The sequence below is a fragment of the Thunnus thynnus genome, chromosome 15, assembly GCF_963924715.1.
Source record: "Thunnus thynnus chromosome 15, fThuThy2.1, whole genome shotgun sequence".
NCBI lineage: Eukaryota > Metazoa > Chordata > Actinopteri > Scombriformes > Scombridae > Thunnus > Thunnus thynnus.
The window spans coordinates 17,477,399-17,491,981 of NC_089531.1; the positions used below are offsets into that span (position 1 = coordinate 17,477,399).

General features: G+C 39.8%; 1 protein-coding gene across 3 annotated transcripts in view; it reads right to left on the reverse strand.

The window, feature by feature from the left end:
• Positions 1-14,583, reverse strand: part of LOC137199039 (potassium voltage-gated channel subfamily KQT member 4) — a 49,621-nt gene that overhangs the window by 13,627 nt on the left and 21,411 nt on the right. For all 3 annotated transcript variants that reach the window (XM_067613116.1, XM_067613113.1, XM_067613114.1), the window contains exons 2-7: positions 4,917-5,007; positions 3,227-3,353; positions 2,929-3,104; positions 2,211-2,336; positions 795-905; positions 604-699 (exon numbers count right to left, since the gene is read on the reverse strand). In XM_067613116.1, coding sequence (XP_067469217.1) covers positions 604-699; positions 795-905; positions 2,211-2,336; positions 2,929-3,104; positions 3,227-3,353; positions 4,917-5,007 — 727 coding nt within the window. The remainder of the gene's footprint in view (positions 1-603; positions 700-794; positions 906-2,210; positions 2,337-2,928; positions 3,105-3,226; positions 3,354-4,916; positions 5,008-14,583) is intronic.

Below are 14,583 nucleotides of genomic sequence, written 5' to 3' on the forward strand. Positions count from 1 at the left end.
TGATGGGAGGAGAGCTCAGAGTTTATTTTTTAAACTTTGAGCAGCAGAAACAGTGAGTGCTCCGTCTGTGTGTGTCTGTGTGTCTGTTAACATGTTTAGCAGAGCAGCAGCAGCAGTGAGTGCTCCGTCTGTGTGTGTCTGTGTGTCTGTTAACACGTTTAGCAGAGCAGCAGCAGCAGTGAGTGCTCCGTCTGTGTGTGTCTGTGTGTCTGTTAACATGTTTAGCAGAGCAGCAGCAGCAGTGAGTGCTCCGTCTGTGTGTGTCTGTGTGTCTGTTAACACGTTTAGCAGAGCAGCAGCAGCAGTGAGTGCTCCGTCTGTGTGTGTCTGTGTGTCTGTTAACACGTTTAGCAGAGCAGCAGCAGCAGTGAGTGCTCCGTCTGTGTGTGTCTGTGTGTCTGTTAACACGTTTAGCAGAGCAGCAGCTGCAGTTAGTGCTCCGTCTATCTAGCTACTGGCTAGGTGAGCTAGGGGGTTTGAATTCTTGAATTTGAATACATATAGAGCACTAATGTGAAGCTACAGAATGATATAAAAACCTCAAAACTCAAAAAAATAATGTACCAGCCCTTTAAACACCATATGAAAATGAATCCCACTTACCTGTATCAGGTTGGCGGCGGGCATCCTTCGCTTCTCAAAGTGCTTCTGTCGGTGCTGCTCCTGAACCTTCAAGGCAAAGCCTGATCCCAAAATTCCCTGAGGGTCAGAGGCCATATTAAAGTCACACATGCAACTCTGAGCAGGCTGACAGCAGCCACAAACAGGGCTGTGTGTAAATATAAGAGACTTACAGCAGGCAGGGCAAAGAAGGAGACTCCCAGAAGAGCGAAGCCAGCAGCTAGGAGCCGTCCTTGCCAGGTACGAGGGGTCTTATCACCATAGCCGATAGTCGTTAGAGTAATCTACAGACAATCACACATTCATATATAATAAAAAAATGATAAATCTGTCAAAAACTCAATCTGTATAGATAAAGTGCAAGCACTGGCACAGCGCACTGTATTTGTTTTTATAGGCCGGTTTCAAAGAGGACATTTTGATTTGTCGTAATAGGAAAAGCACAGGTGATATCAATAACATTAATAATGTCTCTGTTCTATTCAAGTGTCACAATAAGTCATGACAGTGTGACAGTGTTTATTATTTACACCTGTGCTTTTCCTACTGTGACATGTCAAATGTCTTCTGTGAAAAATGTGTCCAAGAAGATCAAACAAGACAAGACAAAAAGGAATCTTTACTTTCAAACACAGTGATTTGTGGGTCCAGGATCATTTCTACATCAGAACCAAAACCCCTTCATTTTTGAAGTTTTTCATAGAGAATACACCACATCCTTCAAAAGATCCCACATCAAACTACAACCCAGTTACAACTGTCATCTATGTAATTCTATTTTTTTAGGAAGATGTCCTCATATGTTTTGGGTGATGTCCTGGAGGAGTGTTAGCTCTGTGACCCTTTAACGATGAATCTCATCTCAATCAACAGTTGATACGAGGGAAAAAGAAAATAATCTTAAATTATTCCTGACATCTGATCAGTTTGAATAAATAATCTGCTGAACATAGCAACTCTGGAATGTACGAAAGCAACTGAATAATGCTCAGTCCACTACAGAAAATCTACTACAGTGGACATAACAAACTTTATATCTCAAAGGAACTGAAAAGCACATGCATTTGTCAAAGCTGATAATGTACTAATGATCGATGTTATTGTTGTTTGAACATACAGATCCCAGATGGTTTCATGTTTTTTGGGTTTTTTTTTTTGAAAAACCTGTTCAACCACTGATTTCAGACATGTTTCTGGATATGTCTTATCTTTAAAACTACTTGAAATCTGCAGTCTTTAACATTGACTTATTGGTAGACTTGTCTTAAGAGGAGTCGGATGACAACTATCAAAATTCAAAAGATTGTTTTTACCAGTTGGCTTCATATAGATGGTGGTGAAGTATCGTATTATATGTAAAAAAGATTTCATGGATTAGCAAGTCTCACATGTAAGATCTGAAGGGGATCACCTGTGTTCTTGCTATTTAAGAGGCATCTGTGCTGCATTGTTGTGACGCATCATTTTTCTGAGCTACATGTTAGCTTATCTCTCTTTTTATTGATTAAAAAAATAATAATTCTGCATGAAAAAGGATTGTTTCTTCATCTACAAAGATCCTGTGTTGGTGTGCATCATGCAGTACTCACAGTCCCCCACCAGAGGGAGTCTGCATAGGTGTTGAAATCTGAGTTTATGTCTTTCTCTGCCAGGTAGACGAGGAAGGAGGCAAAGATCAGGACCAGGAAACCTATGTACCAGGCTGTAATCAACTCCTGAGAAAGAGAGGGAGGGAGAGGGAGAGAGGAGGTAACAGTCAAGTGTCAGCAGCAGCAGCATCATAATCCCCGCTGTCATTACCGTATCACTATCATCATTATTGGCTAAAATCCCATCATCATCACATTTGGCTTCCACTTTGACTTTGCTTAGACAGCTGATGCATCAATTAATCATCATCACCTCATGTGTAACTGTGTTCTGTAGCTGATTGGTGAGTGTTGGGTGTTTAATCAGCATAAAAACTAACAACTAATTGCCAAAAATGAGCAGCTAAAGGGGAGTTTGGTGTTTGAAGAGCAGTGACTCACCAGCACTCAGCAGACTCATTGCTTATTCCTCAACATCTGGAGTTATTAAGTTATTCATCCCACTGGTAACCATCATGACCATTATCACCAACCTTTTAATAACACTCTCCAGCCCTCAGACTCCTTCCTGCTCTTAAAATAATCCATAATACTGTACGTGTACTTTCAATTTTCTGTGTCTGTACAACTTACAAATATCTTAAATGTAAATCATCATCAGACAAAGTGTGTCGTTGTACTTGAGCAGTTTTGAGATCAGTACTATTAGCATTCCCACCTTGCTGTGAGCATAAACCACTGAGCCCAGTAGTTTCCAGGTGCCTCCTCGTCGATCCATACGAACCATGCGTAAGATTTGCAGGAAGCGCATGCTACGCAGGGCCGAGGTGGCGAAGATGTTGCCCTGTGTTCCTGCGGCGATTACTGCCAGTGATGCCACAAATACTATGAAGTCTACAGAGAAGATCAGAGAGACAGAGGAAGAGGTGAGGACAAGTTAGTTATGAAATGATGATCAAGACACACAGCATAAGTATATATGTGCTTATATACTGTTCACAAACAAACACACCAACCTATGACACAGAAGGGCTTCCTGGCAAATCTCAGTCGTCCCTGCCATCCACGGTATCTGCAGCAACAGCCGGCTGCCCAGATCCTGATGAAGTACTCCAACCCGAACACCACAATCATCACAAACTCCTGCAAACAAGATATAGATACAAAGAGACCAGAAGCAGGAAAAGATCATTTCATTGTTTTGTTCTTAATGTCATTCAAACTTAGCCGTTGCATGTGTATCATTTTCTCAAATGTGTCCTCTACACAAGATTTCCAAGTTATCCATTTTATTTAAAGCATCATATTTATGTTTATGTACTCTACATTTTACAACTCAGGCTGTAGCGGGTTTGAGACTTAATTTAAGGATGCATCTGTGTGCATCCTGTCAGTGCTGAATGGGAGAGGGGACGTACGCTGTGCGAGATGCTCTGTGGTGACAATACATATGCATATATTACTGTGGTGGAAAGGACAGAGTGAATATGGCAACATAAAAAGTAAAAAAGCTTACAGTATGTCATGTGTGATGGACATTGAAGCTGGGAAGTCAATTTTCCAGTATTTACGATAGCACATGAACACACCTCCCCACACTGCGGACTACCACACATAATTTCTCAGACTGTTGGAAACACTGATGTGAAAAGTATTTACACTTTATTTACATTATCCTTTCCTTTATTAGTTACATCTTACCTTGCGAGGCAGCTGGATTCGCAAAATCTGGCGAGAATCCATCTCGTCAGGCTTCAAGTTATGCGCTTGTGTCTAATCATCGTCCTATGAGGATACTCGGGTGATCTTGCGAATCCAGCTGCCTCGCAAGGTAAGATGGTGATAGATGAATGGTTCATCCAGTGACCTGCCAAGTATTTTTTGAAAGCGCCTGCTCTAGTTTCTAAGGACGACTTCTCGGATGGTTCTGTGTAACAAATCATCTGACATCTCAGGCTAAGTTAAACCTGTGCAACAACATCACTGTAATTGAGAATTTATTTGAATTGCCATAAACAAACAAACAAAATGTACTTGCTGATAATAAAAAAATGAAAGTTGTGCTCTACTAGCGTATTAATATGTCACTCTATACATCTTTATCTCTTTCTTACTTTCTTGTTTCTGGACTGTACGGGTAGTTTAAGGTGCACTGAAGCAATCTGTCATTAGAGCATATGTTCATGTAAGTAGAGTCCACTAATGGCTGATTGCCTGCTAATGGCTGTGTGATTGATCGAAAGAGTGAACAGAGAGAATGTGAAAGTCAAGAGTCTGACCATTAAATAACACATAAAGATGAGCAAGGTGGGAAGACAGAGTGAGAGGAGGTGAAAGGGGGGTTAAGAGAGGACGAGTCAGGTTAAGAAGGAGAAAACGAGTGTCCATTACCCTTCACTAAAGCAGCTGGAGAACAGAGGAAGAGTGGAGATTATGGGATAGCTATTAGGATTAGTGGATTGTGTATGTGATTTCCTGCGCAGTCAACAACACCTGAATCCTCCCACCTGCTTACATGGCTGTCTGTGCGTCCGGCAGCAAACAAAATAACACGTATGCAAGCACATACGGATACACTGCAGTAAGTGAGACGGTGTACGTAAAAGGAGTATCAAACGCAAATGGATGCTGAAGTAGTCAGTGTGTGTGTGTGTGTGTGTGTGTGTGTGTGTGTGTGTGTGTGTGTGTGTGATGGAAGGGTCTTACCAGGATGAAGAGGCCTTGGTTGGCAAACTTGTGGTGGTCGGGGATGGTGGAGAACACGGACAACACCAAGCAGCTGAACACCAGCAGAAAACTGAAACACACACATCCCGCACAGGTCAGTAAACAAAATTAAAAACACACACATTAGAAATAAGACCACTCTTGGGTTATATTAATCCCATCAGAGAAAAACAATTGCACTAAATAAAACTCATTGATTTATGCTTTGTTCACTCACTGCGTGATTAACCAGCAGGGAAAAACAAAACTGCAAATACACACGCAGGAAAACGTTTGCTGATCGGTAACACAATACGAGCACAGCATGACGAGTCATATACAGTCAGAAACACGAGAATCAGAGCAATGGATACACAAACTGTATGTCTTAATAAACATATATAAGAAATAACAGTATTTATATACATTATTTGTTAGTTTCAAAAAAGTATTTACTGTATTAGGTGTTATGTCAGCTGCATAGTGTGCCATTCAACATATTTTCATCATTTTGTTTGTTTAAAAACGATGAATACTGATTAGATAGAAAGATCCACTGATTTGACCTGCCAAGGTCATTTGCTGCTGTCAGTTAAAGTGTTATTTTTTACTATTTTTATCTTACTTCACTCATACTTTTTTTTAATGAAGGTATTATTCTTTAAATGTTTACATGTTCAGTAGAAATGATGTGGTTTTGGGTCTGAGAGGAGGTTGGTTTTGGTCTTTTTCATGTTATCTGTTGACTAACAACAATTTTTTATCTTCAGCCTTATTCTTCAAGTGCTAGAAGTACAATATTAATATCATTTTTGAAATGATAAAGAAAACAGAACACTGACATTCAGTTTACCGGAGGAATCTTAAAGTAAAACGTTAAAATTCACAGTTGAAACGTGTGCTGTACGATGTCCCACATATTTCAGAGGAAGAACGAGATGCTGCAGTTCTGCTGGGACAGAAATTACTGTCCTGTAAAAGTAATGGCCACTTCAGTTTGAGAACTACTACTAAATTCTGTTAAATTTTTGTATAAATACTTCAGCTCTTCTGCGACACTGGAGAATTGAGAGGTCTCCACTTGACAATCTTCATCATTAACTCTGGCTCAAGACGAGAAAAACATCAATGTACATTTTCTTTTCTGCAGACTTGAAGGTTTTGAAGAAAAAAGCACCGTCCAACATCTCTTCAAATTACTAAAACTGTTACCACATACTGTAAGTGTCACACACAGCTGTTACATCTATGATGTGAGTTCCTCCTTTAGGAAAATGAAAGACAGAGTGTTCCCTGGTCAAATCTTTTTGGGAACAGGTTGTTAACTACCTGTCAAATAGAAAATATGTCTTGGTGCTAAAAATGATTTTCCTCAGTTAAGATGATGCCTTAACTTTAACCTCAAAGTAAAAACATTTATGTTTGGAATGGTTTGCTCCTGAAAGGAAATATGTGGCATTTATGCGGCAACAGCCACTGTCTGTCCCACTTAACCAGTGGAAAAAGTTATTGTTAGACGTCGTTTCAGTGGAACTGTTGGCAGCGAGAATAAAAAGAGTATTTACCAGAGAGTAGAGCGGGAATTGTGTTGTAAATTAGGTTAGGTTAAACTTTAAATATGGTCTGTAATACCATTTTTGTATTTTCTTCATCTGTCAAGCATCGTGTGATGTCAGGCCAGAAAATAATTAAGGGGAATGTGGTAAGATAAATTTAAAAATTTAAAATTTAAAAAATTTTTAAAAAATCCATATTTTACTATTGATGTAAATACTGTATCACATGTTGGGTACGGTAAGTTTATTTAATCAGATATTTGAATTGAGATCAAATATTACAGACAACCACACAAGCAGCATTCAAGAAACAACATAATAAAGCAAATAAAAGAGCTAATAAAAACTCATAAAAAACATCAAATATTGTAAATAGTGTAATACATTTAGTTTTATTTTCTATGGTACATAAAGTAGATACAGTTCTCCTGGGTTTATTCTGCATTTCCTATATTTTTGTATCACAGCGTGACCTTATAGTTGTATCTACAATGCCTTGTAACTTAAATCACGGAAGAAGAAAGAACCGTGTAATTTATGCCCAAGTTTTTAGGGCAGGAATTATACCACAGCCAAACGGCCAGTGCTGTGGATGCCCCGGAGTGTGGCTGTAATACCCCTTCTAAAATTAACTACCCACATGGCCAGTTTGGCATGCCCTGTTTTGAACTCGTTGTTGTGCCCTTAAAAGAAAGTTGCCAATTTCCTTGCAGATTCCTCATTTCATTAGCTAACAATGAATGTTATGTGAAAAGCACAAGCAGCTAAACACTGTACAGTGTAAGTATCAATACACGTTGTGTTTTAAAGTTTACCAGGATATTGCTGCATAGTGTTAGCTAACTATGAGTATACATCTGATGTGTACACACACACACATCCACTTCTCTGTAAGCAGACAGTCACTTCTTGGTTAAGACAGATCTGGAGAGTCTGAGAAGTTTCTCATCAGTGTTTAATGTTAATGTGTAAAAAAGTGTTTTTGCTAATGCTAATAGTTGCATGTGTGTTTAAACTTGCTCAGATTAATTTTGATCACCCTTTTCCCAGTTATAGACTGGATCATTATTATTTTAACAATTAATATAGTGAATTGTTCACATTCTAAAACTCAATCAGGCAGAATTTTGTGGACATTCAGTGTACAATTTTAATAAACTCAGTACTCTTTTTCAATGCACTGACTAGTAATTGTTGATTGCATACTGTTTTGTCTTCATACAATGTAATTATCACTTATTGTTATTGCACCATTGGTTTTGGCCTTGATTTTGGCTGCAATGCCCCAATAAATGTGTTTTCATCAAAGGCCAAAGTGGCCTTGCCCTAAAAATTCCAGGCCTGATAAGAGTGAAAACACTTATTTTCAATAATTCATAAATAAATCAGCATTCACACTGGGTTATCAACACTGAGACACAGTGTTGGCAGTGCAGGGTGACAGTATATACTTTTTTTCTTACTATACAAAAAGTTGTGTGTGACACATTTACAGCACCTCAGTGACATGACCACAGCACCTGAACAATCTGTGCCATGCAAAGTAAAAAAATAAAATAAGTGTTGAGAGAGAGATAGTGTTGCAGACAAACACAAACCACCACTGCCAACCTTGTGTGCCATGTGAATCCAGAGCAGCGAGGCAGGATTAGCCAGGTGGCAGCTGCTGGTCCAGCTGGTCTAGATGTCAGAGCCCAAAGTTAGGGAACACTTGTTGGACGCTAAACCAATTCTCATGCCCTCACACAATGGTGCCCTTTCTCTTTTATTAGTAATGCGATCAACAAGTCTTTCACTGGGCTAATGTGTGTGAGATGAAATACATTTTATGTGCTCACATTAAAAAGCTGCTTTAAAAATTGGGTGTAAAGCAGCAGTGGACAGCTGCTGTACAGATCCACATGTAACCTATACAAAATGTATAAAGGTTATACATCATTATGCCACAGACAGATTTCCATGGGAATAAAGATTTATTCCCATGGAAATAAGGAACAAAACAACAAACTCACAAATAAAATAATCCATTTATCAGCAATCATTCAGCAGAAGAGGAAACATTGAAGACACATTTCCTGTTAGACTAAAAGCCTCTGCATCTTATTGGTTGATATCAGTATGTTAGTCTGGTATCAGTCTTTACATCTTACATCATACATGTCCAGTTAGCTTGACACATTGATTAGACGCTGATAACTACAGGATATTAGAGATAAGTGACCAATAATACTTGAAGGACATTTCTCGTAATGCAGATATCTCATTCTATATTAATAAGTCTGAATCTGTCATCTATTTTCTTCACCTCACTATAAAAACACTTTATCATAACATGTGTGAGGAGTCACTGAATGAGCAACTGCTCCAACTGTTTTTGTTTTCGTCTGCCTGCCCGGCCACAGTTTCCGGATGGTAAGACACTCCAAATAGAAAGCAAGATAAAGTAGATCTTAGACAGCTAGGAAGACACTGGACACCAAGCGTGAATAAACAGAGACCCCCAAATTACTGTATATTTCCCAGCCCAGTGATGCATGCACGGACCAGAATTTGTGCTTCATCCACGGCGGAGTTACTTCAGATGACTCTCTGCTAACAATGCATTTTGGTCGTTCATCAACTGAGTAATGTGCTGACTAAACCGTCTGTCTTTTTCCCCTCAATTAACTCAAAGAGCTGTGTGTATTTCCATAAAGAGGAGATTAGTTGGGGCAGTATCTCAGGTGGTTTCTTTCATTGACTTGTGCTTTATGACAGGAAGCGAGTTACAGCACAGATAGCCGGATCGACAGCTTGGCTTTTACAAAATGCAGACACAACATTCCCGTAGAAACAAGTTATGAAAGCAACTCTGCATTTACCTGAAAATAATACTATCCCTTACATGCTGTACAGTAATTTCAAAACATTGCAACGAGTTACTGCCAACACAGCTCTCCAGATCTGTTTATGCAGCCAGTTAGCATAATCACAAAGTAGATTTCTGCAGGGTGTCATGTAACAAACCCCTCAAACCTCATTTCATTCAGACCACAAGCCACAGACAGACCTCAAATCACAACACCAGCCAAAACTCACGTTTGGCTGCAAAATACCACTTATGCCATGAATTCCTGCAAGTGTCCCGTGTTATTCAAAAAACAAGTGACACTGAGTGTGTACCAAAGATAATCTTCATATAGTACTTCAGGGATAAGGCTGGTGAAATTGTACATTTTGTTATTTGTTATGAAAAGACTACAACTAACAATGTCTTTGTCCAGCACTCAATACTTCTCCAACCAGTCTGTCTGTGGCTCTCAGCCTCAAGCCAATTTGTTTCTATTGAAGACATAAATCTTTAAAAATGGGTCACAACTTGATTGTTCCACTTTTATTAGCCATAATACAGATGTGGCTGTACAGATGGCAGTGTTGGTAGGATGGTCTACCACTTTGATCCCGACTAAAAATATCTCAACAACTATTGGATGGGTTACCGTGAAACTTTCTACAAACATTCATGGTGCCCAGTGGATGAATCCTAGTGACTTTGGTGACCCCCTGACTCTTCTTCGAGCACCACCATTGGCTCAAAGTTTTCACTTAAATTGTGAAATATCTCAACATCTGGATCAGCACATTACATACATTTATGGTTCTGAGATGATGTATCCTACTGACTCTATAGTGATTTATCCTCTAGTGCCACCAACAGGATGGATGGATGGATTGCTCTAAAAGATAGTACAGACATTCATGTTTCCCACAAGATGAATTGTGATCACCTTGGTTCATCCTCTGACTTTTAATTTGTCCAATATCACCTAAACTACTAACATTCCCATCAGCCTCAGCTGTACTTTGTTACTAAAAATCTTCTATGCACAGGGTTTAAGTAATGTTAATGTCTGTTTAAGCAGACATCTGTAGTGACTTTTAAAGTAGAGGGTCACTTTTTTGCTGATTCATTTATTATTTATGAATGGAAATCCACAAATGTCGTGACCTTTTTTCTTCAGTGTTCAGCTAAACCTCCTCATACAGCGTTAAGTGACACCTCAGCTCGTATCTGCTTTGTCGTCCCAAATGAATTAATAAATATACAGTTTGGACACACTTTTTCATTGAAGAGAATGGGATGGCATGTCAAAACTTTTGACTGGTACATATATATATATATATATATACACACACACACACACACACACACACACACATACATATATACATACATACATATATATATATATAAACAAACACATGAAACAGATAAGGAGACATTGGGGCCGTATGTGATGCATGGGGAGAGGGAGTCACATTTCTACTTAGGGCACACTTTCAGCCGCAGCTCCATCACCGCCTGCCATCCATCCGAGTACCACCATCCAACATCGTTCAGGGAAATGTCAGTTAAGCATCAGTCAAAATCACCAAATCAGCAGTGTTGGTCTCAGGAGAACATCGAAAGAAGATCTGCTCAGATTACTTGCTGCTTTACTCTCGTCTCCGCAAAATATCTTCATACTGAAATATTTCAAGACATCACATAGGATTCATCTTTTAGGATTTATAGAGGAGACAAAGTAAATATCAGAAAGAATATAACCCTTATGGCCAAAACAATGAGAAAATATAGTATTTGCTTAGGAGTAAATATTACAACAAAGGATAGTGTCCCATCCAGTGCGAGCTTGGACAAGTGCCCGTCAGGGGTGAGAGGAGGATAAAGAGTGCCTGACTTATCATAGGCATTATAAATGGGCTTATTAATGTATAGATGCACCACATGTCGTGTGACGAATCAAACAGACTCTCATGATATAATAAAAAAATAATTTATGAAAGTCAGCCACTCAGGGGGTTTACTGTAAGGCTGTCTACATTAGTAATTGCTCCAGAACTTTTACAAAGAATAATGCATGCACTGCTATATACAGAGAATATCTGACTTTTCTCCAAAAGCTGGCAGAGTGTAATTTGTCTCGTGGACACTGTGGAGAATCAAGAAAAATGCAGGCACAGTAAGATATAAAAAGAAAGAAGGAAAGAATGAATGAAAGAAAGAAAGAAAGAAAGAAAGAAAGAAAGAAAGAAAGAAAGAAAGAAAGACAGAAAAAAGAAAGAAAGAAAGAAAGAAAAAGAAAGAACACAACTCTTTGCATGTTCATCTAAATAATTCTTATTCATTCACGTCCCAGGTATCTGCCCCCTGAAACTCTAACCGATCACTGCTACACACCACAACCCCTCTGTATGTATAAAGTGCATACAATCTGGCTCACGGCCTGTAAAGCTCCAGAGAGCCATTGGGCTGCTGGGTGGGAGGGGGCAGAAAACAAATAAATGTACAGCAGCAACAGGGCAACCAGATTGCTTTTAATGGAAGCTAGGCAGGGTGCTTTTACTGCTGTTTTCCTGTAAGCATACATAAGTGAAAAGGGAGATCTCACATTACTTTGACTCAACTGTGAAAATATTTTTGTGTGATAAATAGGTATTACCAGTGCTAATAAACATATATGGAATTGTGTATTACTGCATTAGACTGTGTGTGTGCCTGTGTGTGTGTTTCTGTATTGGTTTATGAGGTTTCCACTCTGTGCCAGCCAGTGTGCCTGGCAGAGAGAAGTGGATCTGGACTGTGGGAGAATGCGCCTTTGATTCAATCATCACTGGATGATAAAGCAGCTATCAGTTACACCCAACAAACGAGGCGGAGGGAGAGGAGGGGATCAGGGCAGGGTGATGAAGAAGACTGAGAGGGAAGATGCAGAGGAAAAGGCATGAACAACATAAACTGAGGTTAAGAGATGTAAAGATAGATGATTCTTGTGAAGAGAAAGAAAAGAGAGGCCTGGAGGCATGCTGGGAAAAGAGGAAAAAGTGAAACTAGGCAGAAAAAGCGCAGGTAAGGGATGAACATTAACTGAAAGGGCCCTGGGGTCATGTCACTCTGTGTGAAGCTTGGACACAAATGTGCATACCGGTGCATGTAAGGTGTAAATGCACGTGTAATGTGTGTGTGTGTGTGCGGCGCCAGCCCAAATCGATGAAGCTCTGACGACGGCTTTCAAGCATTGACCTGCAAGCTGTGCACGCGAGCAGGTGCACAAACACGCAAACAGAAAGACAAAACACACACAAACACACGCACAGGGTCCAGTTATTGAGCACACCTTCCACAAGGACATACACAGGTAAACATAAAGACAAACAAACGGAATAAGCTCAATTAGAACATGAGATTTATATATAGAAGCAGCTGACAGACATGTATGTCACCTCAAATGTCACCTTGGAAATGTAGCCCTTCACCTTTACAGTGTTTACAAAGTGTGAGTACAGCACACGCAATGCTAAAAGCAGCTAATTGCTAATAAAAAAGCACTAAATGGAGGGACTGTCCGGAGGGGAGTAAGGCAGCAAAAAGGTGAGATACTGGAGAGTGAGAGGGAGGAGTGAGAGTGTCATCACCAGAGGAAGAGGAGGGAGGGAGAGGAGAAAAAGAGGAGAAAGGTGGAAACAGTAGAACGATATTAATAGCATTTCATTCTCCTTAAATAGCGACTGCGGGTAAAACGTGTGCGGGTAGGCTGCGGAGCAGAGCTCCGAACAGGCCCGTTAGTTAGACCCCTCCTCCTTCTTCTGGGCAAACTTTTCAAAGCAGGAACAAAAAACCAACACACAAACAAATAAGAGATGAAAAGTGCTTTTTAACAAGGAAAAAGCTGACTGAGCAATTCAGAGGCTGTAGTACTGGCACATACCCCAGGAAGAGTGTGTGTGTGTGGGGGGGGGGGGCTGACATAAGAGTGTTGTGTAAAAACGAGAGGAATGTTTTTGTTTTCCTCTGAATGCCACAACCTTCAAGAATATTATGTGAGAAGATCAATTATTTACATAACTGAGTGAAACGGTGTTGGTCACACTGCTCGCAAAGGTGCAACCTTGGTAGTTTGCATCACGAGCGGCGCTACCTGACACTTCCACACAAATAATATGCTTTATTACATACACAGGCTCTCCACATGTAAAAAAGGGCTGCACGCTCTCCATTGCAGACACGCACCTTCTGTACAGCTAGGCCAACTCACATACACACACATCCACTGCCATGCTGTTCCACTGTCTACAAATGACGCATTTCAAACAGAGTGCCAATTAGACTGATACATTTTCCTTGCTGGAGAATGTCACTCCCAGTTACAGCAGTCATGAAAGTATCTGTCATCAACACACACACACACACACACACACACACACACAAAGTGCCTGCACTCTTTCTCAGTTAATGTTACATCACATCATAACTGAGTCCTTTGTTCCCTGCTTTTGATTCATTGAAACTACTATTTTAGTTGCATAAAATATCAGGTAAACAGAAGGCTTCTTCCTTTTACTGGACGTTTGTTCCCAGCTCTTACTCACACATAAACGCCTCGGACTCTGTTCACTTTCATATAAGTGTGTGTCACACTGAGTAAATAGATGACTTGGATTAAGGCTGCAGTGCTCCTGGAGTCATCTCACCACTTGTGAGGAGTTCAGTGATTTATCAGCGCCTTCACCCAATACAAAGACACATTTCAGTGACTCTTTTTCAGAGAATGAGGTTAATTCCAAGTGACATTTCCAATACTGATATTTTAATGGTTTTTCCAGCCTTTTCTAGTTCCAAGGTATGAATCCAAATGCAATCATTTTGGAATAATTAGACCACAAACAGGAGAGAAAACACTTGAGCACAAACTCCCCTGTTAAACATTCCCACTCTTGGTTACGCTGTTTAAAATATCCAACTTAACATGTCATTTTCTCGACCATAAGGTTCAGAAAAAAAGGTGTCAAATTTTCCAGTGCGGTGAGATAAGTGTAACAGTAGCAGAAAAAAATGTCAGATGACACATTGTACAACTTAATACATGTCAAACATACTGAAACCTAGAGCAGCATTGTTTTGCCTTGTTGCTTAGAACAATGTCCAACTAGCAGAGGTATGCTCATATACTCATATGCACTGTGTTTATATATATTTTGGTGAAACTCTAATGTACACAGTGTGTACTGTAGACTACACCCCATGTTGCTAAAACCTACAAATCCATCAACAAAAATACAGAGGACGTGAC